The sequence below is a fragment of the Ranitomeya imitator genome, chromosome 4, assembly GCF_032444005.1.
Source record: "Ranitomeya imitator isolate aRanImi1 chromosome 4, aRanImi1.pri, whole genome shotgun sequence".
NCBI lineage: Eukaryota > Metazoa > Chordata > Amphibia > Anura > Dendrobatidae > Ranitomeya > Ranitomeya imitator.
This window is the reverse complement of record NC_091285.1, coordinates 432808663-432834837: the sequence shown is the minus strand read 5'-3', so window position 1 is coordinate 432834837 and position 26175 is coordinate 432808663. Positions and strand designations below refer to the sequence as shown.

At 43.4% G+C, this 26175-nt stretch overlaps 1 protein-coding gene across 1 annotated transcript in view; it reads left to right on the top strand.

Moving 5' to 3' along the window:
• The window catches only part of IREB2 (iron responsive element binding protein 2), a 106237-nt gene that overhangs the window by 26879 nt on the left and 53183 nt on the right, over positions 1–26175 (top strand). Inside the window, exons 4-9 of the mRNA XM_069765561.1 lie at positions 2661–2826; positions 8938–9075; positions 15084–15296; positions 15402–15471; positions 22239–22422; positions 23407–23546. Coding sequence (XP_069621662.1) covers positions 2661–2826; positions 8938–9075; positions 15084–15296; positions 15402–15471; positions 22239–22422; positions 23407–23546 — 911 coding nt within the window. The remainder of the gene's footprint in view (positions 1–2660; positions 2827–8937; positions 9076–15083; positions 15297–15401; positions 15472–22238; positions 22423–23406; positions 23547–26175) is intronic.

Below are 26175 nucleotides of genomic sequence, written 5' to 3'. Positions count from 1 at the left end.
TCCTGGGGAGGAGGGGGCGGAGTTACGGCCACGCATGCGCGGTCAGAAATGGCGGATGCTACGTACAAAAAAAACGTTACCTTGAATTTTTTTTGTGCTGACGGTACGCCAAAACACTGATCCAGTGCACGACGGACGCAACGTGTGGCCATCCGTCACGATCCGTCGGCAATACAAGTCTATGGGCAAAAAACGCATCCTGCGGGCACATTTGCAGGATCCGTTTCTTGTCCAAAACGACGGATTGCGACGGATGCCAAACGACGCAAGTGTGAAAGTAGCCTTAGGGCTAGGGTTGGGGCTAAGGTTAGGGTTAGAGTTGGGATTAGGGTTAGGGTTTGGATTAGGGTTGGCATTAGGGTTACGCTTGGGATTAGGGTTAGGTTTGGGATTAGGGTTAAGGTTAGGGTTGTGATTAGGGGTGTATTGGGATTAGGGTTAGGTTTGAGGTTAGGGTTGAGATTAGGATTAGGGGTGTGTTGGATTTAGGGTTTTGATTAGGGTTATGGTTAGGGTTGACATTAGGGTTGTTTTGGGGTAAGGGTTGTGATTATCGTTGGGGTTAGTGATTAGGATTATGGATCAGGTTGGGATTAGGGTTAGGGTTGGAGCTAGAATTGGGGGGTTTCCACTGTTTAGGTACATCAGGGGGTCTCCAAACACGACAGCCAATTTTGCGCTCAAAAAGTCAAATGGTGCATATGGGGTATCAGCGTACTCAGGACAATTTGGACAACAACTTCTGGGGTCCAATTTCTCCTGTTACCCTTGTGAAAATAAAAACTTGGGGGCTACAAAATCTTTTTTGTGGAAAAAAAAAAATATTTTTTATTTTTATGACTCTGCATTATAAACTTCTGTGAAGCGCTTGGGCATTCAAAGTTCTCACCACACATCTATAGAAGTTCCTTGGGGGGTCTAGTTTCCAAAATGGGGTCACTTGTGGGGGGTTACTACTGTTTAGGTACATCAGGGGCTCTGCAAACACAACATAACGCCCACAGGCCATTCTATCTAAGTCTGCATTCCAAAACGGCGCTCCTTCCCTTCCGAGCTCTGCCGTGCGCCCAAACAGTGGTTTACCGCCACATATTGGGTACCAGCATACTCAGGACAAATTGGACAACAACTTTTGGGGTCCAATTTCTCTTGTTAACCTTGTGAAAATAAAAACTTGGGGGCTACAAAATCTTTTTTGTGGAAAAAAAAAATATTTTTTATTTTTATGACTCTGCATTCTAAACTTCTGTGAAGCACTTGGGCATTCAAAGTTCTCACCACACATCTAGATAAGTTCCTTAAGGGGTCTAGTTTCCAAAATGGTGTCACTTGTGGGGGGTTTCCACTGTTTAGGCACATCAGGGGCTCTCCAAACGCGACATGGCGTCCAATCTCAATTCCAGCCAATTTTACATTGAAAAAGTAAAACAGCACTCCTTCTCTTCCAAGCTCTGCGGTGCGCCCAAACAGTGGTTTACCCCCACATATTGGGTATCGACGTACTCAGGAGAAATTGCACAACAACTTTTGTGGTCTAATTTCTCCTGTTACCCTTGTGAAAATAAAAATTTGGGGGCAAAAAGATCATTTTTGTAGAAAAAATGCGATTTTTTTTTTTTTTTTTTTTAAATTTTCACGGCTCTACGTTATAAACTTCTGTGAAGCACATGGGGGTTCAAAGTGCTCACCACACATCTAGATAAGTTCCTTAAGGGGTCTAGTTTACAAAATGATGTCACTTGTGGGGGGTTTCCACTGTTTAGGCACACCAGGGGCTCTGCAAACGCAACATGGCGTCTGATCTCCATTCCAGACAATTCTACATTGAAAAAGTAAAACGGCACTCCTTCCCTTCCAAGCTCTGCGGTGCTCCCAAACAGTGGTTTACCCCCACATATGGGGTATTGGCGTATTCAGGAGAAATTGCATAACAAAATTTATGGTTACATTTCTGTTTTTACACATGTGAAAACAAAAAAAAATGGTTCTGAATTAAGATGTTTGCAAAAAAAAGTTAAATGTTCATTTTTTCCTTCCACATTGTTTCAGTTCCTGTGAAGCACGTAAAGGGTTAATAAACTTCTTGAATGTGGTTTTGAGAACCTTGAGGGGTGTAGTTTTTAGAATGGTGTCACGCTTCATTATTTTCTATCATATAGACCCCTCAAAATGACTTCAAATGTGATGTGGTCCCTAAAAAAAAAAAAAAAAAAAAGGTTTTGTAAAAATGAGAAATTGCTGGTCAACTTTTAACCCTTATAACTCCTTAACAAAAAAAAATTTTGTTTCCAAAATTGTGCTTATGTAAAGTAGACATGTGGGAAATGTTATTTATTAACTATTATTTGACATATCTCTCTGATTTAAGGGCATAAAAATACAAAGTTTGAAAATTACAAAATTTAAAATTTTTTGCCATATTTCTGTTTTTTTCATAAATAATCGCAAGTAATCGGCTGTTATGGCAACCCATCTGTGCCCCGCGATCACTTAACAAGAGCCAGTGGGCAATCCTATTAAGGATAGCTCTGCTGTCTGCTCTTGGGTGAAGTAGGGTGGATGGATTAGAGTGAGGTGGACCTCCACCAATGATGTCTAAATGATTGACTTTTTAAGACAAAACCATTTAATTGTGCACTAACTTTAATTTTCTATTGCAGATACCTTGCCTTTTTGTATCCGTGTGGTGCTTGAAGCTGTGATACGTAACTGTGATGGTGTGTTGGTAAAACAGGATGATGCCATGAGAGTTTTGAAGTGGAAAACAAACTGTGAATGCCAAGAAATTCCCTTCCTTCCAGCCCGTGTTGTCCTACAAGATTTCACGTGAGTATTGTTTGGTGCTATTTTTCACATAAAACAAAAAAACCAAAGGGCCAAGAAATGTACTGACACCCTATAGGTAATGGGGAATGTCACAATCACTTCAAAATATATTGGATAGAATATGTAGGAAGGAGAGAAGTATTAAGATTTAACTATTGGTGTATAATAGGATAAAATTAAATAAACCACATAGCATCCGTCGTAATGACTTGGAGAATCAAGGTGTCAGGTCACTGTGGAATGGCATTCTTTCACCGATTCACTGCACTTCAGTTTTTCAGTACATTATATGGTAAAAAAAACATTCATTCAAATGTACAATTGTTCCTGCAAAACCATACCCATCATATGGCTGTATCTGAATAAAAAAAATGCATGGCTTTTTAAAAAGGGGGGGGGGGGGGGGAGACAGATGTGCAGAAAAAAAAAAAATGGCCAGGACATGAAAGGTATAAAACTACAAATATGATCAAAATTGGTATTTATGGCACTCTTGTGGATGGTGCCCAAGTAGCATCCTGTCCCATGTAAATCTTGTAGAAAACTTGGCACTCAGGTAAATGTTGTAAGCAGATTATTTTTGGATTGCCTGCACAAAATAAAATAAACGTTTTGGTCCTACAAAGACCTTCATCAGTCAACAGATTGCAGTGTGCACAGGGTTACAGGCAGAAACGAATGCTCTGCATCAGCAGCACGAGGAATAAAATACTTAGTGTGGTCACATTGCAAAAAAAAATAAAATTGTAACATTGTTTTGGGGAAATTGTTTTTGCGGTGTACATTGTTTGGTAAAAATGACTTGACAATATGATTCTCCTCAACAGTGCAATTAATGTGATGCCAAATGTTTCCGTTTTTGGTTTTGTTTTGTTTTTTATTTGTTTGTGGTGAAAAATTTTTAAGATTTTGTGAAAAAGGCCATCTGGTATAAAGGGGATGTGTCCAGGAAGATGGTGGCATTTCCTGCATCATCCTGATCATGGAGGGACAGCAGCAGCCACCGCAGCAGCAGCCATCACCATCACTGCAATCGACGCAGGAGCCATTGCAGCCTCGCCAGCAGCATCAGCAAGGGGTGCAGTAATGGCAGTCGTACAAGCAGCAGGACAAGCCTAAAAAGCAAGGCAGGTCACGAGCCCATCTCCAGGGGGAGATGTTCTTCTGAACCAGCTCAGTCTCTGTCTCCAGTACCGTAGAGTGATCAGCTAAATGATGAGTGATCTACTGTACATAAAAGTGCACTGTATAAAAACAGGCCCCTTTCTCTGTGTATTCTTTTACTACGGAAGGCCCCTGAAACGTAGTTTGAAACAGAACAATCAGGAGTGTGCTCTGTGCAATGGGGATTTACCCAGCACTAATAGTAAGAGACTCTGTCTGTCCAAGTTGTATACAACAGATCGTCTCGGAGGAATGATAATATAATAATCTCCTCAGCAGCACGAGGAATAAAATACAAAGTCCTGGGAAACTCCTGAGTTGGCTCTGGACCTGAAGGCCATTATTAGATCTAAGGTACAGTAATCATTAAAGCACCTGATGGGACATAGAGAGGAGGGGAAGACAGAACTGCTGTCGTCTGAGTCAGAGAAATCTGCACTTAAGGGGGAGGACTCTTACCTTACGGATTCCTCCTCCTCTTCCTCCTCTTATGAGGCCAAGGATGGGTAGACCCTGCTTCCCAGCTGAGGATACAGACAGGCTGTTTAGGGCAATCAGGTCGAATATGGGCATAGCTGATCCTAGGAATGCTAGAACAGTCCAGGACATTATGTTCAGTGGCATGGAGCAGAGGAAAAGCCGTTCCTTTCCAGTAATGAGAAAATCATGATGCTCATTAGAGTGGAAGAGGCTGGAGACGGAGGGCCCACTACCATCTTCTTCAAAGAGGAGATATCCATTTGACGATGAGGAGGCGGGCATATGGGAGAAGACTCCAAAGATCGATGTGGCAGTTGCAAAGTCGGTTAAAAAATGAACGTTGCCCTTTGAGGACCTAGGGGCTCTTAAGGACCCCTTGGATAAGAATGCAGAGGATTTCCTGAAACAGACCTGGTAATCGCCAGCAGCGTCATTAAATCTGCCAATAGCGGCAACCTGTACGGTCAGGTCTATGTTGGTGTGGCTACAGCAGCTTGAGGACCAGCTTAGAAATATCCCTAGGAAAAAGATCCTGCCGGACCTTCCACTGTTGCAGGGAGCAGCTGCCTTCCTGGCTGACGCCTCAGCAGATTGTCAGGTTAGCAGCCAGATCGGAGAATCTATCCAATGCTGCCCGCAGAGTTTTATAGCTCAAAATCTGGCCGGGAGATGACCAGTCCAAGACCAGACTATGCTCGGTCCCATGTGAAGGAAAATATCTTTTGCAAGGCTCTGGACGACATTCTAAACAAAGCCGTGGATAAGAAAAAGGGCTTTTCCAATGTGTCCCTTCCTCAGTTCAAGAGTTCATTTCGTAGGAGAACATATAGCAGAAACAGACCTCCTAAGGAACAGGGCGATTGGAAGGACAAGAAACCGAGCAGGGGTTTCATGTTTGGGGGTTCCTCAGCAAGGAGCCAAAAACCCTCTAAGTAATGGGTTCTCCCAGGTAGGAGGTTGTCCCACTTCCAACCTGTCTGGGAGGAAATCTCAGCCAATGCCTGGGTACTCACTAAAATAACATCAGGACTGAAATTGGAGTTCAGATCCACTCCCAGGCACAGGCTCAAGATCTTGTCGCCCAGGTCTTGGAAGGAGCAGCAGGCCCTAGAGGCGGAAGTATTACTTTTACTACAAAAGAGGGTTCTGGTGAAGGTGCCTGTTCAGCAGCAGGGGAAGGGGATTCTATTCTCCCCTGTTTCTGATAAGGAAGCCTGACCAGTCGTTCAGAACAATTATCAACCTTAAGGGTCTCTGAAAGTTCCTGGTCTACAGACTGTTCAAGATGGAGTCAATAAATTGTCAATAAAGATCTTGTTCACAGGCTGCTACATGAGTGTCTAAGGCTAAGTTCACATTGGCGTTCAGAGGCTTTGCGGAGGGCTGCGTACGTCCTCCGCTAAGCCCCGCATACTTCTGCATGCGTCCAGCGTACCTATCTTTAACGTTGGGTACGCAGGACATGTGGATGTATGCAGATGCATTGTTCTGACACACCTGCCGACCACACGGGAATGCAACAATTTGCGTTTTGTGCGGGCTCGTCAAAACGATACATCCGCATGTCCTGCATACCCAATGTTAAAGATAGGTACGCAGGACACATGCAGAAGTATGCGGGGCTTAGCGGAGGACATGCGCAGTCATCCATAAAGCCCCCGAACGCTAATGTGAACCCTGCCTTAGACTTGAAGGATGCATACTACCATGTCCCCATCCATCAGAAAGATCAGCAGTACCTGAGGGCAGCAGTGTATATAGACAGACAACTCGGACACTTCCAATACAGGGCTCTGCCCTTAGAGGGGAGGATTATTCTCTCCCGGTAAGCAACAGACTCCATGACATGGTGGCTGGATCCAGGTAATCTGTTGCACAGAATTCCATGGTCCTACCAGATATCCGACGTGATTTGTGATGGATGCGAGCGCAGAAGGATATGAGGTGCACATCTCAAGGACCGCATAGTCCAGGGGGTCTTGTCAGAGGCAGAAGCTGGCCATTCCTCAAACTGCAAGGAGCTGCTTGTGATAAAGAATGCAGTAGTAGAGTTCCTTCCTCATTTTGAAGGACACCATGTTCGAGTAATGTCAGACAACCGAACGTCCGTTCACTATAGCAACCACCAAGGGGAACACCATCCCGAAACCCTGATGCTGCTATCACTGGCAATTCACCAGATCATGGAGGAACATCTACAGCTATCTGCACTGCACATAAAGGGGAAGGAGAATGAAGAAGCAGATTTTCTCAGCCAGACATCCCCTGAAACAAGGGGAATGGGAACTGGATCCATCAGTTTTTCAGCAGATTGTGGATCATTGGGGACTTCCAGAAATAGTCTTTCTGTTGGCAAACAAGTCTAAGATCTTCTGCTCTTTAAACCGAAGAGAAAAGCCATACGCAGTGGAAGCATTACAGATTCCTTGGGATTTCCAGCTGGCTTGTGCATTTTCTGTTGATGATGATCCCGGCAGTCCTGAGGAAGATTCGGCAGGAGGGAGCAAGGGTCATCCTCATTGCTCCGTTTTGGCCCAAAAGGCCATGGTTCTCGTGGATGAGGAAGATGTCCTTATCGGAGCCCTGGATTCTGAGGTCTCCTCAGGCAGGGCCCAGTGTCACATCCTCAGAAGTTAGGTCTACATTTGACAGCTTGGATTTTGAGAGGACCCTATTAACACAGAAGGGATTCTCCCAGTCCTTAGTCGCTACCCTGCTGCCGAGTAGAAAGCCAGTACTGACTAGGATATACGGCAGAATATGGGCTAAGTTTTTAGCATTTTCAAGGCAGTCTGTGGGGAGCAAGATCCCAAAACCCAAATGTCTGCATTGTTTTTTTTTTGCTCAGTACACTTAAAAAAAAAAAAAAAAAAAAAAAAAAAAAAAAAAAAAAAAGCAAACCAACAGCGCACTTGTGAACGGTCCAAATTAACTATGTGTATGTGTTCCATCCATGTAGAACATTTGTGTGAGTAACAGATATCTGAATGTGGACTTGAAAATTAACTACTAAAATTTTTAAGTAAATTTTATACCCTGGAACTAACTTCTCAAATATTGTTCAGATCAAAAGTTGGCAGTTTTTGCTCTTATTTACACTACTCCTCTCGCGATACATTTTTTTTGTTTGTTTGTTTTTTTTTCCTCTTTAACCCCTTAGTGACCGAGCCAAATTTTTTAAATCTGACCAGTGTCACTTTATGTGGTAATAACTCTGCAACGCTTCAACAAATCCCAGTGATTTTGAGATTGTTTTTTCGTGACACATTATACTTTATGATAATGGTAAATTTAGTTCAACATTTTTTGTGTTTATTTATAAAAAATATCAAAAATTTGAGAAAAATGTTAAAAAATTAGCAATTTTCTAAATTTGAATGATTATCCCTTTAATCCAGATAGTCATACAACAGCAAACCATTAATAAATAACATTTCCCACATGTCTGCTTTACATCAGGACCATTTGTAAAATGATATTTTATTTTGTTAGCATTTTAGGATGTTTAAAAATGTAGCAGCAATTTTTCATTTTTTCAAAGAAATTTACAAAATTTCTTTTTTTAGGGACTTATCCATGTTTGAAGTGACTTTAGGGGTCTCGTATATTGGGAAACCCCCAAACGTGATACCATTTTAAAAACAGCACCCCCTGACATATTGAAAACTGCAGTCAGGTAGTTTATTAACCCATCAGGTGCTTTACAGGAATTAATACAAAGTGGTATGACAGAAATGAAAATGTGTATTTTTACCACCTAAATGCCTCTAACTTCTGAACAGAATACTACAGCAATCAGACTCTAAGGCCGCTATTTGGTCATGAATTGCCATCGCAAACATCAGGACAACAAAATCATGATCTGAGGGCACCAATTGGGATAAAGAGGAAGCCCCCACAGTCTGTTAACCATATATAATGATGTAGTCACTATTGACAGCAGCATCTAAGGGGTTAAACAGATATGGATGGTAACAACACTGATCGTGGCTGATACAGCAAGTTGTCAGCTATAGTGTACAACCGACAGATGCTGGATTGTCACCTGTATGGGGAGGCTATTCTCTTATATCTCAGGTCAGTTAAAAGACGTATTGGCGGTCATTAAGGGGTTAAATCCTCCATATGTTTCCAGAGATGGGACCTTCCTTATTTAGTGCAAATTTTTATGCTCTTCCAAGGGGGTATGGCTCACAGTTATGTAAAGCAGCTTAGATACACACCCCAGAGGATCCTGTGAAGAGTACCCCCTTGTATAGACCATAAAATAAGCAATAAATGTAAAGGGCCATACCTCTGGAACTGTATTGTGGATTTAAAAAAGACCTCTTCAGAGGAGCAGCGGGAATACAAATAAGAGCAAAATCTGGCTACTTTTGAGCTGGTCCTTAACTTCTTTGAAACCATTGTAATGGTTTGTATTTTTCTCATTAAATCTGATGTTTTTAATGTCTTTTTTTATTGTAGTGGCATTCCTGCGATGGTTGACTTTGCTGCAATGAGGGATGCAGTGAAGAAATTTGACAGAGATCCAAAACTGGTGAATCCAGTCTGTCCAACAGACCTCATAGCTGATCATTCGTTACAGTTGGATTTTACTAAATGGTATTTTGTATTTAATGTAAATGCACACACTTGGCATGTGATCGATCTATGACTGTACACCACATTTCTGTGAGGACCCTGAATCTGAATCTGAATGTTGGTATCTCTACATCTTTCCATGTGATGCTACATTGACAGTGGTAATGTAGCTATGCTTGCTGACACTGACTAGCTGCCGTCACAGCAGAAATTTAGAAACCTAGTTAGGGAACTATTTTTCAGAGTTGAAAAACACCTTAACAGGAACCATAAAAAAGCCATTTGTTTGGTTTACTTCCAGATATATTTGCATTTTCCACCAAAATATAAAAATGGCTATACTTGAAGTTAGCGTACCACCCAAGTGTGATACTTATCTGTTTTACTTCCAGAAGCACTTTTTTTGTGGCAGCCATACTGTGTGTAAATATTGAGTGAAAGACAGAGGGAATGGCTAGAGATATTAAGTGATTTTATACAAATCAATATAATCTAGTGCTGGTGGCCACCATACTTTATCGTTTAATTGGGGAACACAGGTTTCCATGGGTATATGCTGCTGTCGCTAGGAGGCTGGCACTAGGGAAAAAAATAAAGTTGGTTCTTCCTCAGCATTATACACCCACCAACAGACACAAAGCTCGTCAGTTTTAGGTTACTGTCAGTAGGAGGCAGACCTGGATCTGACCCAAGATTGGTCTTTTTCTCCTTAGGTCCTTGCCTGTTCCCCACTCTATCCCTCTCTACAGAGGGGGCTGGGAGGAAGACGGTAGTCACTCCTTGGTGGCCCTTCCCTCTGTGTTGACACCATCTTCTGTGTTGTGTGGGACCACGATGGGGTGGGAAGGAGGACGCTTTTTTTTTTTTTCTTTTCTTTTTTCCTTCCCCAGTGGATCCCTCCTCATCTGGTGGCTCCTGATGTGATCCTCTGGAGAGACAGGAGGAACGGCACCTGTCTGCATGGAGAAGGAGTGGGGACCTCCTCCAAAGTCCCTCTTCGGGGGGCAGGGAGGTATTAGAAAGCCAGAGGAAATCACATCACTCTTTCTGTATGCAGCGCACGTTTCTAATGCGCCACAGTTGGCATCCAGAAATGTAGTGCCTGCCTCTTTCTAAGGCAGACATGGTCACGCCCCCTTCTCTTCATGCATGCTGGTTAATCAGCGCTTGAGGGCTTGTACGTTTTGTTTTTTTTTTTTTTCTTTCTTGCTGTGGAAACGCTTCTTTCATTTCCAGGGCAGTCTTGTTTCTGGCCGCCTTGTGCTTGCCTACCAATCGGTGTGCGAGGGCTTACGCACATTTACTTTTTCTCCTATGAGATCATTTGTCTTACTTTGACAGCGTCGAGTTTTCAGCATGCCTTGCCAGATATTGCCCCGTTCGTTTTTTTTCTCTTCACTCTTTCTGCATCTCTGGCGGTGCTTCATGCTCTGCTACAACTCCACGTCACCGTTCTCCTGCTTGACTAGTCTCTCCTAAGGATGTTTCCCCTACATCCTGGAATGGGTAGGCTCCGTCCAGGCTGTTTTCTTCTTCCTTCATAGGCTTAGCCCTCTTCAGCAGCCCCTGTCAGCTTCTGGCTATACATATGCACAGACCCAGGAAGTCTCGCTCCTGTCTCTACCACATTATTCACTACGCCTGTGCCCTCTGCAAAAAGTGGCTCACAGGTCAGGCCTTGGCTTTCTGCCCAGATTGCAACCCCCCCACCTTGCAAGCCTCACAGGAGCCACCTGGGGATGAGAACACACCCCCTTCTTCAGGGTACCCTGTTGCCATTTCTCAATCAGTAACTGACCTAATCAAGGTATCCCAGTCCTTGGTACAGGTTCTTAAACCTTTACGTAACATTTCAAGTGCCTCCAGTGCTCCGATCATTTCTCATAACGAATTTGTCGCCCATCTATCAGCATGGCAGATCAAGGATAACGTCCAAGAAGCGGGCACACTCCAGTTCCTCGTTTCGTTCCACTTCCTGCAGGGATACTTTCAGTATCCCACTTCTCCTCCTCGAAGGTAGCCCCTAGGTCTGATCTCTATTCCCAGTCAGAATCTCATCAAAACTCGAACCAAACTCCAGAATATGGTCGACGGCCTCATATCGGCCGTTAATCAGGCCCTCAATATTAAGGAGGAAGAGTGTCCTCCTCCCAGATCATTCAGTCTCATTCATCAGGGCATTTTATCGGAGGCTTAGCCAGACAAACTGGCGGACCGTGTGGATTATATTGTCCACGCAGGTAAATAATTGCTTGCTTTGCCTCTGGACACCACCAGCTGCTTCTCCTGTCTTAAATGCAATATTGTACCCATACGCAGAATCTAATGGCTTAAAGCCTGGAGTTATCTCCCTTTACAGGAATCGTGTCTCTTTGAGATGAAGCTGGATCAGCTCATCTCGCATGCCACTGGCAGTAAGAGCACTTCTCTTCCCTAGCCTAAGCTCAAACATCCACTTACCAGGAGATGTTTTGTTCAGTTTCACTCCTTTTGTAATTTCTCCTCCTTCGGGACCTCATCTCAGTACGACTGGTGTCCTGCACAGTGAGCGAGAAGGAAGCTGTCCTTCAAACAAATCTCGCCATGGCGCTCCAAGGGCCAATCTGCCAAGTCCTCAGAGTCTCTGTCCAATTGATTCTCTTTTGCATGACGGGTCACCCACACCTAGGAATCTTCTCAGGATGGGTGACAGCCTTCTTATCTGCCAGGACATGTGGTTCTCCGCAGTTGACAACACCTGGTTCAGGGAGATTACCACATGTTACAAGATCGTTTTCTTTCCTCCTATTCAGACGTTTCCTGCACAAGTTCCCAGTTTCTTTCAAACCTTCTCCTCTCTCCTCCGGGCAGGGGTCATTGTACCAGTCTCCTCCCTGGAATGCTTCTCAGGTTTCTATCACAACCTATTTGTGGTCCCAAATAGACTGCTCACTCCATCCAAAACTGGATCTCAAGCTTCTAAACCTGTGGGTGAGTCTCCATCGTTTCAGCATGGAAACTCTCCTATCGGTGATTGCTTCTTTGGAACCCGAGGAGTTACTCTGCTCTGAGGCATCCTGGATAACCAATCTACTCATTTCGATTTATGTGGCGCATTAAAAGTTTCACTGCTTTGTGGTCTTTGAGGAGCACTACCAGTTCACAGCTCTCCTCTCCAGTCTGGCCTTTGCCCCCAGAGTGTTTAAAAAGGTCATGGCCATTCTCTGCTCCATGGGGATAGTAGTCATTCCTTAAAGGCAAGACCTGATCAAAAACCCATCCTTCAGAGACTGTTTTGCCAAAGTTTTCAGATCACCTTAAACACTTTCCCATATAGGCTGGGTGGTCATCATGGCAAAATCACCTGATTCCGGGCTAGCGCCTAGTTTTCCTAGGCATGCTGTTCAATACCGCTTATGCCAGAGTTCTGCTCCCAGAGGAAAAAATCTTGGGGATCGTCTAGGGATTCTTTCCTTAAGATGCCCATCCAAGCGTTCTATTCGTCTTTGCATGAGTCTTAGGCAAGATGATTGCTGCAATGGAAGCTGTCACTTTTGCATAATTCCATACCCGTTCCATCCAGCTGACCCTTCTGTCAGCTTGGGATAAAAGGATTTGATCCCTGGATCGTCCTGTACTTCTGCCTCTTCGAGTGAAGCAGTTTTTGGCTTGTGTATTCTCTCCCCCTCCATTTGGCACAGGAAGTCATTTTGCCCTCTCAACTGGCAAGTTGTCAGAGGCTAGTCTCCTCGGATGAGAAGCAGTCTTCTTTCACCACACAGTCCCAGGTCACTGGAACTCTCAGGGAAACCTCTCTTCTCATAAATTTCCTGGAAATCGGAGACCTCTACCTCTCTCCTCCATTAATAGACCTTCTAACGGACCATCCAGTCTGAGTTTGATCAGACATTGCCATGGCATATATAAACGGCCAGGGCAGGACATGCAGCGAGTCTGTCATGGTGGAGGTCTCACAGATTCTGGACTGGGCCGAGTGGCACGGGACAGCAATATCAGTATTCCACGTTCCAGGCGTAGACAACTTGGCCCCCGACTTCCTAATTTGAGTCTCTTTTCAATGGTGGGGCACGCGACCCCCTGGCAGTCGGTTATGACCCCCTGGTCATTTCATGGTCTGTTTGAACTTCCGTTCCTTTTTCCACCCCTTCCCCTGATCACCAGACTTGTCAAGATCAAGGTGGAAGAAGTGCCAGTTCTAGTGGCACCAGACTGGCCCAGAAGAGCCTGGTACGCAGGGTTAGTCAACTTACTCGCAGATTTACCATGGAAACTCTTAGACCTACTTTCTCAGGGTTTCCTCTTCCACCAGGATTCTCAGTCTCTCAATTAAAGCTGCTGTCCTGTGGGAGGTAGGTGAGGTGCTGCAAAAGTCCGCTGCCCAACCTAATTTAAGCTCTTTTTTCCCTCCCTTGGGACTGCTTTAGGAGTCCCATGGTTACCTGTGTTTCCAAATTAAGCGATAAAAGGAGAATTTCTGGTACTTTCTGTAAACTTTTTTTTCTTGCAGCCTTCATTAGGGGACACAGCACCCTCCCTGGTTTTTTGGGCCTGTGTGCCTAAGTTGGGCCTGTATATAGTTTCTATTGTTGCTTCTCCTCCTGCTTTTCCATTAAAACTGACGACCTTAGTGCCAGTCCTTGTGTACCCTACTGAGAAGGAGCTAACTTTTTTGCCTAGTGTCAGCCTCCTAGCGACAGCAGCATACACCCGTGGTTACCTGTGTCCCCCAATCAAGGCTCCAAGAAAGATTTTATGGTAAGTACCAAAAATCCTTCTTTTCCCTTTAATCAGCAGTGTCTGCATAATGCAGATATTAGGCAGGGGGGAAATAAGTCCTAGAAATGTATCCAGTTCTGTTACAGAATAGTAACTTGTCTTTCTTAGGCTACTTTCACTTTTCCGTCTTTCTGCTACCGCCGCAATACATAGATTTTTGAAAATGCAGGATCCTTCAAAAAAATTTGCAGGATCCTGCATTTTCCCATAGACTTGTATTGCCGACGGATCGTGACGTATGGCCACACGTTGCGTCTGTCGTGCACTGGTTGCGTCGGGTTTTGGCGGACCGGCGTCACAGAAAAACGTTCAAGGGAATGTTTTTCTGTACGTCGCATCCAGGGTTTCAGACTGCGCATGCCCAGCAGGAATTATCGCTCTCACAATCTTTCCTCACCCTGCAGTCTGACTGAAATGTGAAAGCACACTTCCGTCGGTACATCGCGCCGACGCTTCGTGACTGCCCCGTACCGACGGAAATGTGAAAGAAGCCTTCGTAAATACTTGTGTTGGAATTACAATTCTGTAGCAGCTAGAACTTTGTGTTGTATCGTCTTATGGTTTTTCTCTTGAGCTTTTGAGAAAAAATTGAAAACAATAATTTTAGTAAAGGGCTTGGTGAGGATGAGAAACGATTATAGGATGTTTCGCCCCCAGCAGTTCTCCCCTGGGTACATCCTGTAAGTAACGCCAAGTTGAGTCGCCCACCAGGGCAGTGGGGTACTTGTTACCGGGTCCGGTACTTGAAGGGGACGTCACGGGGGCTGCGACCCGGTCCGTGGTCCTGGGCGCCCAAGTAAAGGGAAAGGTCTTTAAAGTGAGTTTAAGAATAAAGTTTGTTCACGATGCCACCTGTGGTATTCGGTCAGTAGGGACTGACGCTACTTAAAGGGGTCCTCTCGGGTGATGGTATGACAGCTGGATAGTATATCTTCCCACAGGTGAAGTAAATGTACCCGGGGGCGAACTGCTGGGGCAAAATATCCAAATCACGAGAAAAACATGGCTGCTTTCTTCCAAAAACAATGCACACATCCACATGTTTCTGTTGTATTGCAGCTCGGCTCCTTTTCAAGTGAATGGTGAATTGCAATACCAGACACTACCTGTAGATAGGTGTAATAGTGTTTGGGAAAAATATCTGCAATGTTTTTCCAGTCCTGGACTTCCCCTTTTAAATATGTGAATTTATAAGTGAATTTAATAATTAAATATTATATTATAGAATTAATCACATGAATCTCTGTCACCAGCGCAGCACAGACCGTTCCTATCGCAACCTCAGTTGAGTCACACAGACCAGCGTCCAAGCTCTCGCCAGCCAAATCAGCAGGTGCTAAGCCCTACTGTAGGGGACAAATTAGCTGCAAGGGAGTCTGTGAATCAGGAGCCTCAAGCAGAAGCTCTCGTGAGCAGATTGAAAACACCCCAATGTTGTGTCCGTTCCATTTACAGCCCATTCCAGAGTAAGACCCTTCTTTACATACTAAATGGCTGTCTTTTATTAGTAACCCACTGTTCTTTACAGAGCCCACATTTACATTAGTCTTTTTGCACTACTACTTTTACAGACCAGATGCTGCACTGAAAAGTCTCGAAATAGAATTTAACAGAAATAAGGAAAGGCTTCAGTTTTTTAAGGTAAGGTTAAAACCCCCCAAAAAGGGTTGGTAATATTCGAAGGCTTCAATCTCATGACAAATAAGTCATTACCCTTCAGCCCCTTGATAATGTCGATGGTGCTGTGAAACATTTCAGGGGCTGGAGGTGGGGGAGGGGTTGAATTTCGTTTTTCTGCTGTCTTTAACGATCATATTGATGTGTACTGCAGACAGATTGCTCATGTAGATACAAATTAAATAACTTCAGCAGCTTTGATGCTGTCCATGTTCTATGAATTTATTAATTGTAAGTCCTATGACTGATTTTGTGTTATATCTGACATTTAGTCTTGTTGCTGCCATTGCCGCAACTTACAAAAGCCTTAAAGGTTTTCTGCAACTTTAACAAGGATGTCCCATCTTTAGGATAGGTCATCCCTGTCACCACCTGCCACCACCTGCTGATCAGCTGCACATGGCTGAAAGTTGCTACTGATAATCTATCTAGATAGGAGGGGAAGGCGCTCTGTCTCTAAGTCCCCCCTCCGCTTATATAGCTGATGGCAGTTGCTACGGAAGCAATTCTATATACGATTCAATTTTACCTCCAGAATTGAGAATTTTGATAGTGACTGATCAATTGTGAAAAAAAGCAGATCTCTGATGAGATATATTACACAGTTACTTATTTTCACATGTACTATTGATTTATGAAGTAACCGTCATTTTAATTTTACGATTTAAATTTCATACTTTGGCATATCGAACATTTTTGGACCTGAAGAGACCAATTGTTTTTACTTTTTAAATGTATTTTTGTAGGCAGAAAACGGGATGATTTAAACTTACTTTTTTAATCTTAATTTTAGTCTTCTTAGAGTACTTGAATCGGCGATCGTTTGATTGCTTATACTTTATACTGCAATATATAGTGAAGTACAGTACAGACCAAAAGTTTGGACACACCTTCTCATTTAAAGATTTTTCTGTATTTTCATGACTATGAAAATTGTACATTCATACTGAAGGCATCAAAACTATGAATTAACACATGTGGAGTTATATACTAAAGTGTGAAACAACTGAAAATATGTCTTATATTCTAGGTTCTTCAAAGTAGCCACCTTTTGCTTTGACTGCTTTGCACACTCTTGGCATTCTCTTGATGAGCTTCAAGAGGTAGTCACCAGGAATGGTTTTCACTTCACAGGTGTGCCCTGTCAGGTTTAATAAGTGGGATTTCTTGCCTTATGAATGGGGTTGGCACCATCAGTTGTGTTGTGCAGAAGTCTGGTGGATACACAGCTGATAGTCCTACTGATTAGACTGTTAGAATTTGTATTATAGCAAGAAAAAAGCAGCTAATTAAAGAAAAACGAGTGGCCATCATTACTTTAAGAAATGAAGGTCAGTCAGTCCGAAAAATTGGGAAAACTTTGAAAGTGTCCCCAAGTGCAGTGGCAAAAACCATCAAGCGCTACAAAGAAACTGGCTCACATGAGGACCGCCCCAGGAAAGGAACACCAAGAGTCACCTCTGCTTCTGAGGATAAGTTTATCCGAGTCACCAGCCTCAGAAATCGCAGGTTAACAACAGCTCAGATTAGAGACCAGGTCAATGCCACACAGAGTTCTAGCAGCAGACCCTTCTCTACAACAACTGCTAAGAGGAGACTTTGTGCAGCAGGCCTTCATGGTAAAATAGCTGCTAGGAAACCACTGCTAAGGGCAGGCAACAAGCAGGAGAGACTTGTTTGGGCTAAAGAACACAAGGAATGGACATTAGACCAGTGGAAATCTGTGCTTTGGTCTGAGTCCAAATTTCAGATCTTTGGTTCCAACCACCGTGTCTTTGTGCGACGCAGAAAAGGTGAACGGATGGACTCTACATGCCTGGTTCCCACCATGAAGCATGGAGGAGGAGGTGTGATGGTGTGGGGGTGCTTTGCTGTGACACTGTTGGGGATTTATTCAAAATTGAAGGCATACTGAACCAGCATGGCTACCACAGCATCTTGCAACGGCATGCTATTCCATCCGGTTTGCTTTTAGTTGGACCATCATTTATTTATTTGACCAAGGAGAGTGATGGGGTGCTAAGCCAGATGACCTGGCCTCCAGTCACCAGACCTGAACCCATTCGAGATGGTTTGGGGTGAGCTGGACCGCAGAGTGAAGGCAAAAGGGCCAACAAGTGCTAAGCATCTCTGGGAACTCCTTCAAGATTGTTGGAAGACCATTCCCGGTGACTACCTCTTGAAGCTCATCAAGAGAATGGCAAGAGTGTGCAAAGCAGTCATCAAAACAAAAGGTGGCTACTTTGAAGAACCTAGAGTATAAGACATAATTTCAGTTGTTTCACGCTTTTTTAAGTATATAATTCCACATGTGTTAATTCATAGTTTTGATGCCTTCAGCGTGAATGTACAATTTTCATAGTCATGAAAATACAGAAAAATCTTTAAATGAGAAGGTGTGTCCAAACTTTTGGTCTGTACTGTAATTGTTCTTCTATGAAGCTCCCGGCTGCAATAGTAACCCATCTTTCGATTTAGCTGGGAGCCGATGGTGTCTTTTAAATGCCGCTGTCAGAGCAGCAGCATTTAAGTGGTATATCTGCAGTGATCAGATCGTGCTCTAGTAGACAGATAACCAGTTTCATAGTTTCGTTAGCAACCCATGATGAATATATATGCCATAGATCTTTTATGGAGTTAAAGTAAATCCGGTCATGGAAACTACACAATGTACACTCAAATATAGGGATGTGTTATGATTAGGTAATTCAGAACCACAATGGACCTTGAAGTTCAGAGCACACAAAGTGACCTGACAATAACCAAAAGACATAGGACGAGCTCTGAGACGTGGGAACTCTGCTGACCGCAATCCCTAATCCTATCCAACCACACTAGAGGCAGCCGTGGATTGCGCCTGACGCTCCCTATCAACTCGGCACAGCCTGAGAAACTAGCTAGGCCTAAGAAGGAAAAACAAGCCTACCTTGCCTCAGAGAAATACCCCAAAGGAAAAGGCAGCCCACCACATATAATGACTGTGAGTAGAGATGAAAATACAAACGCAGAGATGAAATAGATTTAGCAAAGTGAGGCCCAACTTACTGAACAGACCGAAGATAGGAAAGATAGCTTTGCGGTCAACACAAAACCCTACAAACAACCACGCAGAGGGGCAAAAAGACCCTCCGTACCGACTAACGGTACGGAGGTGCTCCCTCTGCGTCCCAGAGCTTCCAGCAAGCAAGAAAAACCAATTAAGCAAGCTGGACAGAAAAAATAGCAAAACAAAAATAACACAAGCAAAACTTAGCTTATGCAGAGCAGACGGCCACAGGAACGATCCAGGAGGAAGCAAGACCAATACTAGAACATTGACTGGAGGCCAGGAGCAAAGCACTAGGTGGAGTTAAATAGAGCAGCACCTAACGACTTCACCACATCACCTGAGGAAGGAAACTCAGAAGCCGCAGTACCACTCGTGACCACAGGAGGGAGCTCTGCCACAGAATTCACAACAGGGATGCAAGCCATAATTAAAACAGAAGTATAATTGCATAAAACTCTGTATGTCTATGTAGATTACTCTTCGGTCAAAACTATTTTTTCTTTATCGATTATTTCTTAGGCCCACTTCACATATCGTATGCGGTCCATTTTTTAAGGATCACAAATAAGGACACATGCACACCCATTGTATTCAATGGTGGTGCGCACATGTCAGGTTTTTCACAGACCTGTTTGGCATGCATTTCGTGCGTAGTGTTAAAAATCACGCACTGATGACACGCTGATGACATCCGTGTGTCATAAATGACACGTACGTGTGCCCAAGAATAGCTGTACAGTTTGCGCTTTTCCCAGGCGTTGGGTGCTGAAAGCAGCTATCATCATTGTTGCCTGGTCTCCCTGACATCAGTGCGAAGAGGTGACACTGAGTGAAATAAAGAATTAAATAAAAAAATATTGTCTCTCACGTAATTTTTAGACCAGCATAGGGAAAGCCCACAGCTGGGGGCTGATGTTACTAATCTGCGAAAGGGGACAAAATCCCAAATGGTTACCAGGCTATTAATAAAAGCTCACAGCTGTTTGCTTGGCCTTTTCTGGTTAGTTTGCTAGGGACCCCAGAAAAAAGATGTAGGGTCCACCTATAAATTCTAACTAGCAAAGGCTAAACAGACAGCTGTCGAATGATATTAATAGCCTGGGAAAGGTCCAGCGATATAACCCCCCTTTCCCCCCAGGCTACCAACATCAGGCCTCAGCCGCCACAGAAATGACTAATCCATAAGGCTTCTTTCACACTTCCGTCGGTACGGGGCCGTTACAAAGCGTCGGCGCGACGTACCGACGGACGTTGTTAAAATTCGGCACAACGTGGGCAGCGGATGCAGTTTTTCAACGCATCCGCTGCCCATTCTAAAGTCCCGGGGAGGAGCTAGAGATCTCCGCCCGGGCATGCGCATGCCAAAGTGCAGGATGCGACGTACGAAAAAATGTTCCCTTGAACTTTTTTTGTGACAGTCCGCCAAAACACGACGCATCCAGTGCATTACGGACGCGACATATGGCCATACGTTGCGATCCGTCGGCAATACAAGTCTATGGGGAAAAAAAAACGCATCCTGCGGGCACATTTGCAGGATGCGTTTTTTGCCCAAAATGACGCATTGTGACGGATACTAAACAACGGAAGTGTGAAAGTGGCCTTAGACGCAACAAATCTGGCGCTTGGCCTCGTTCTTCCTACTTGCCCTGGTGCGGTGGCAAATGGGGTAATAGGGTTGAGGTTGATGTTGACTTTGTATTGTCAGCTGACATAAAGTCCAGGCGTTAATAATGAAGAAGCATCTTGGATTCCCCCATTACTAACCCCATAGTCATAATGTAATAGACACGGCAAGAATAACTTCCTTTAATTGAAATAAACCCACCCTACCCTCATTTTCCCATTTATTACTGTAAAAATGAAAACGAAAAACCATATTCCTCACCTGTGCTATGACAATCTATTTGTCCCATAAAGTATTCCAGCTCTGCTACATCTGGATACAAAGCTGAGTAGTGGCATTATGCTCAGCCAGGAATCCAGGAGACGCTAAGTTTAGCTTGGTACGCAGCTCCAGTGATGAGCAATAATGTCAGAGGTTATCGCTGGTCACTGCCAGCTGTTCCCACGCTCAATTCAGTGTGAGCCAGCCTATGAACTGCGGTAACCTTCATGACGTCACCGCTGGCACAGTGAGAACATTTTCATGTTGCTAGCTGTGATCTCATTGAGTTCACCGCAATTCATTGGGCCTGTAAGTGAGCTGCCTGTGGGAACCGCAGCTTCAGTGACCTGTGGTAACCTCAAGGACGTCACTGAAGCTACGCTCTGACGCTCATCTGTGTCTCCTGGATGTCAGGTTTAACGGTCGCGTCATGCCACCTTTCAGCAAGGCATCTAAATAATAGAGAGATGGATTGCGGCGTGGGACAAATTATCATCTGACAGGTGAGGAATAAGCTTTTTTTATTTTAAACTAATGTAATAGAGGGTGGGTAATGTTTATTTCAAATAAAGGAGTCTGTCTTTTTCTTTAAGTGACTTTATTCTGGCTGTGTGTATATATACACACACTATGGGATTAGTAATGGAGACTCCTCTCCATTACTAACCCCTGGGCTTGATGTCTTTCTCTCTTTTTCTCGTTTATTTTTTATATAGCGCTAACCTATTCCGCAGCACTTTACAGGTTGCACACATTATCGTCGTTGTCCCCGTTGGGGCTCACAATCTAAATTCCCTATCAGTATGTCTTTGTAATGTGGGAGGAAACCGGGGAACCCGGAGGAAACCCACGCAAACACAGAGAGAACATACAAACTCTTTGCAGATGTCCTTAGTGGGGTTTGAACCCAGGACTCCAGCGCTGCTATCCACTGCTCTAATCAACTGACAATACAAAGTTGACATCAACCCCAACCTTATTACCCCACTTCCCACCACACCAGGCCATGTGGGAAAAGCGAGACTAAGCGCCAGATTTGGTTCATCTTATAGATGCACCATTTCTGGGTCTGCTGAGGGCTGATGTTGTTGGCCTAGGTGGGGGAAAATATCTGACACATCCCTGACTATTAACATCAGCCCACAGCTGTCTTTTTACCCTTTTTTGGCTAGAATTTACTACTTAATTTTTTTTTCGGGTTCCCCTGTAAACTAACCAGTAAAGGCTAACAAAACAGCTGTGAGCTTTTATAATAATCTTTATATAGTGCCAACATATTCCGCAGTAACAACGTTAAAGATAATACAATAATTAGAGCACATATAATGACGTCTCAGCTCGTAAGTTTACAATCTACAAGCAGGTGGCGGAGACAGAGGTGCTTATTTACAATGATGTCCAGCCATATTGAGCTAATGGAGTTTGATGGAGAGTTATGTTCTGAGAAAGTGAATGGGCTATATGTAAAACAACTTCGATTTAAAGAACATGATGGGCTGCCCTAAACAGATGTGTTTTTTAAGGAGCGACTAAAACTGTATAAGTTGTGGTTAGTCCTTATTTCTTGGGGTCGAGCATTCCAGAGTATAGGTGCAACTCTATGCTGCATTTCATTCCATACGTGTTCCACTGACATACAGATGCCGCACACGGACCATGGATCCCACTGGTACTGTTTTTTTTCCTGTACAGGAATCGACAGTGTGAAGGGGGCTTTAGTGGAGATGTCCTCTGCTGTAATTAAGTGGTTTTTATCCCTATGTTTAAAAAGTTAACGCTGTGATTATTTTTCAGTGGTGTTCCAAGGCTTTCAAGAATGTCACAGTGATTCCTCCAGAAACTGGAACTGTGCATCAGGTGAATTTAGAATACCTATCCAGATTAGTTATGGAGGATAAAGGCTTCTTGTATCCAGACAGTGTCCTTGGTACGGATTCTCACACTACTATGGTGAATGGCCTTGGAATCTTGGGTTTAGGTGAGTTACATTTGTTCACCGCTTTCTTAAATGGTAGCTAATAAATGGCTTAAATCAATCACGTCTTGAAAACCTCCACGCTTTTTAGGCTATTAGTTTGAAAGCGGATCTGATAGAAAGTTAGTGAATCATTTCTAAGTCCAGCTGGTGTTGGTAGTGTGATATTGTGGGGATGTTTTTACAGCTACTGGTGCTTTGCAACTGCACACAACGGTCTTATCCATGTGACACTTTAGGGGTATTTTATATCCTAGAAAGTTTGTTTTCACATAGAAGATGAGTATGTAATGGGGTTCCTAGTAAATATATAATGTAAAAATGCAAATTTTTATAATGAAACGGACTGTAAAACTTTGTAAATTATTTTGTTTTTCTGTTCCGATTGTGACACTGACGCTTATTGTGTATGCACCATTAAAGGGAACCTGTCACTCCAAAAATCGTATATGAGCTAAGGCCACCGGCATCAGGGGCTTAACTACAGCATTCTGTAATGCTGTAGATAATCCCCGGATGTAACCTGAAAGATGAGAAATAAAGTTTAGATTATACTCGGTCCGGGTCCGATGGGCGTTCGGTCCGGTCCGGGGCCTTCTATCTTCATACGATGACGTCCTCTTCTTGTCTTCTTGCCGCGGCTCCGGCGCAGGTGTACTTTATCTGCCCTGTTGAGGGCAGAGCAAAGTACTGCAGTGCGCAGGTGCCGGGCCTCTCTGAAGATGGGAGGCGCTGGACCGGACCGGCCCTGGATGAGTATAATCTAACCCTTATTTCTTATCTTTCAGGTTACATCGGGGGGCTTATCTACAGCATTACAGAATGCTGTAGATAAGCCCCTGATGGCGGTGGCCTTGGCTCATATATGATTTTTGGGGTGGCAGATTCCCTTTAACTTACTGCCTGTAATAAAATAATATAATATGGAACTGTGATGAGGAATATTGCTGATACAGGTCCTTTTTTTTTTTTTTTAAATATATAAAGGTGTCGGAGGAATAGAATCAGAAGCAGCTATGCTGGGCATACCCATCACGTTAACCATACCAGAAATAATTGGCTGTGAGGTGACTGGCTCGGTACCCGACCTTTCCACATCCATAGATGTTGTTTTAAGCATCACTAAGGTGAGAATTTAAATTGAATAGAACATTAGCCCCAACTATGTGACTGCTGTGCTTGAATCTGGCCAAAGTGTTGTTAATGAAGCAGGTTTTTTGTTTGTGTTTCATCATGCTTTGTTATACGGAGAGTGTCACTTTTGTACTTTTCCCCACCTCTCTATTGTATGAGACATCATTACAACCTTACAAATAAATTCTAGAGTCTCTTCTGCTGCACACAGGCAAAAATTTACGATTAAAGTCCCAAACTTGTTTGGGCTAAATCAAAGATGTACTTAGAGGTTCCCTTCTCAGAGTGGGGCAGTGATTGTGAAATCCTGCAGATGAAGGGAGTTTTAACTTTTAAGGAATTTACAGTTCAGTATTAACCCCTTTATGACATAACATATATTTACGTCATGTCATGTGCCTGACTTTGATCCGGGCTCCTGCTTTGATCCTGCATCTTTCCTTGCATGTGACATGTGATTTATTCTGCTTTCATGTGCCTTTAATAGCTGCTGATGGATCGTTGCACAACCCTCAGCTGTTAACCAGTGAAATCTTGTGATTTTACACACGCCAGCTGGAAGTGCATCATTTCGGCCCCCCCATTGGGTGCATCCCGTGATCGTGGGGCAACAATGGTTTGTCATGAGTCCACCCGGGGTTTTGCAGAATACTCATGTGCCTGTCATTTACAATACTCCTGTGAACACCGGCTCGTGGCCGGCGTTCATAGAAGATTGTAATTTTTGCTATACGTAGTAGAGCTAAAGCCCCACTATGTAAAGCACATGTGATTGTACAATTACACCTTCAGGTCTCCTAACGGAAACTTTTTAAAAGTAAAGTGAAAATATAATTTGTTAAGGATAAAACGATTAAAGAAAAAAAAAATGCCCGTATTTGGTTTTGCTGCTTTGAGATATATCCGATCTATTAAATATATATAAAAAAATCAATTTTGGTAAACGGTGTAATGATAAAAAAAAAAAAAATCAAAACTCCTGATTTCTTTTTTTTTTTGTCTCCACAACATTGCAATAAAATGCAGTAAGTGACAATCAAAACACTTGTATCTACCCCAAAATGGTATCCATAAAAATGTCCACTTAGGGCACAAAAGATAAGCCATTGCGCAGCCCCAGACCCTGGAAAAATGGAAATGCTAGGAGTCCCGGAAAATGGCGACAAATTCAAACTTCTTTTCATACAAATTTCGTAATTTTTTTTTTTTTTTTTTTCCTCCCCTGAAATAAAAATAAAAGGTAAATGTTTGGTATGATACTAACCGGGGGAATCGTATTTCCAGGCCAGTTTTACCATATAGTAAGTACAAACCGAACTAACAATTGTGGAATTGCACTTTTTTGCAATTTTACTGCAGTTAAATTTTTTTTTTTTTACATTTTTCAGTACACTATATGGTAAAATCAATGGTGCCATTCAAAACTAAAACTCATCCCGCAAAAATTAAGTCCTCATGTGGCTAGATTGATGAAAAAATAAGTTACTGCTCTTGAAAGAAAGGGAGGAAAAAATGAAAATGACCATAGCGTGAAGTTCAGTGTAAAAGTTACCCTTAAACGGGTATTCCCACCTACGAGATCCTATCCCTATTTGTAGTAAATGTAACATTAGCCAATACCTCCAATTGGCTCACCAGAAGATCTATACTATAGTTCTATGTCATTGCCTCCATGTAGGCTAATGAAGCATTTTAGATATCCCTGGTTACGATCACTCATATAGTAAGTTAACTGTTAATGGTCCTAACCATGGATACATAACTACTGGTAACACCCTACATATGAGAAACTATACTGCATTTCTAATTAGAGGTATTTGCTGCTATTTTTATTTATTATAATAACTATTCATGCTATTCATTCAAGCTGCAGCTTTGGAATCTCTTGCCCCTCTCACACACCAAAGCTCACATAATCCACAGACAGCCCTGGCACACCAGCCTAACCAAAGAACTGAGGCAACCTTCCAGGGCTGCAGAGCGGAAATGGAAAAGATCCCACTCCAACGAGCACTTCATCACATTCAAACAGTCCCTCACTACTTTCAAGACCACACTCGCCACCGCAAAACAAACCTACTTCTCGTCTCTCATATCCTCCCTGTCTTACAATCCTAAACAGTTATTCAACACCTTCAATTCTCTCCTCCATCCCCCAGCACCACCTCCCTCCCCACTCCTCTCAGCTGAAGACTTTGCCTCATTTTTCAAGCAGAAGATTGAGAACATCAGAGACCGTTTTAGTCGACAACTCCCAGAGCCCTTCCTCCCAACTACCCATCCCTCCACCTCCAAAACCAACTTCTCCACTATTACAGAAGATCGACTCTCCACTCTACTGTCAAGATCGCATCTCACCACCTGTGCACTTGACCCGATCCCTTCCCACTTCATCCCAAACCTTGCCACAGTCTTCATCCCAACTCTAACCCATCTCTTCAACCTCTTCAACCTATCACTAACAACTGGTGTTTTCCCCTCAAGCTTTAAACATGCCTCAATCACACCTATCATCAAAAAGCCCTCTCTTGACCCATCATCTGTATCTAGCTATCGCCCTATATCACTTCTCCCCTATACCTCAAAACTACTGAAACACCTACATCTTGAACTGTCCTCCCA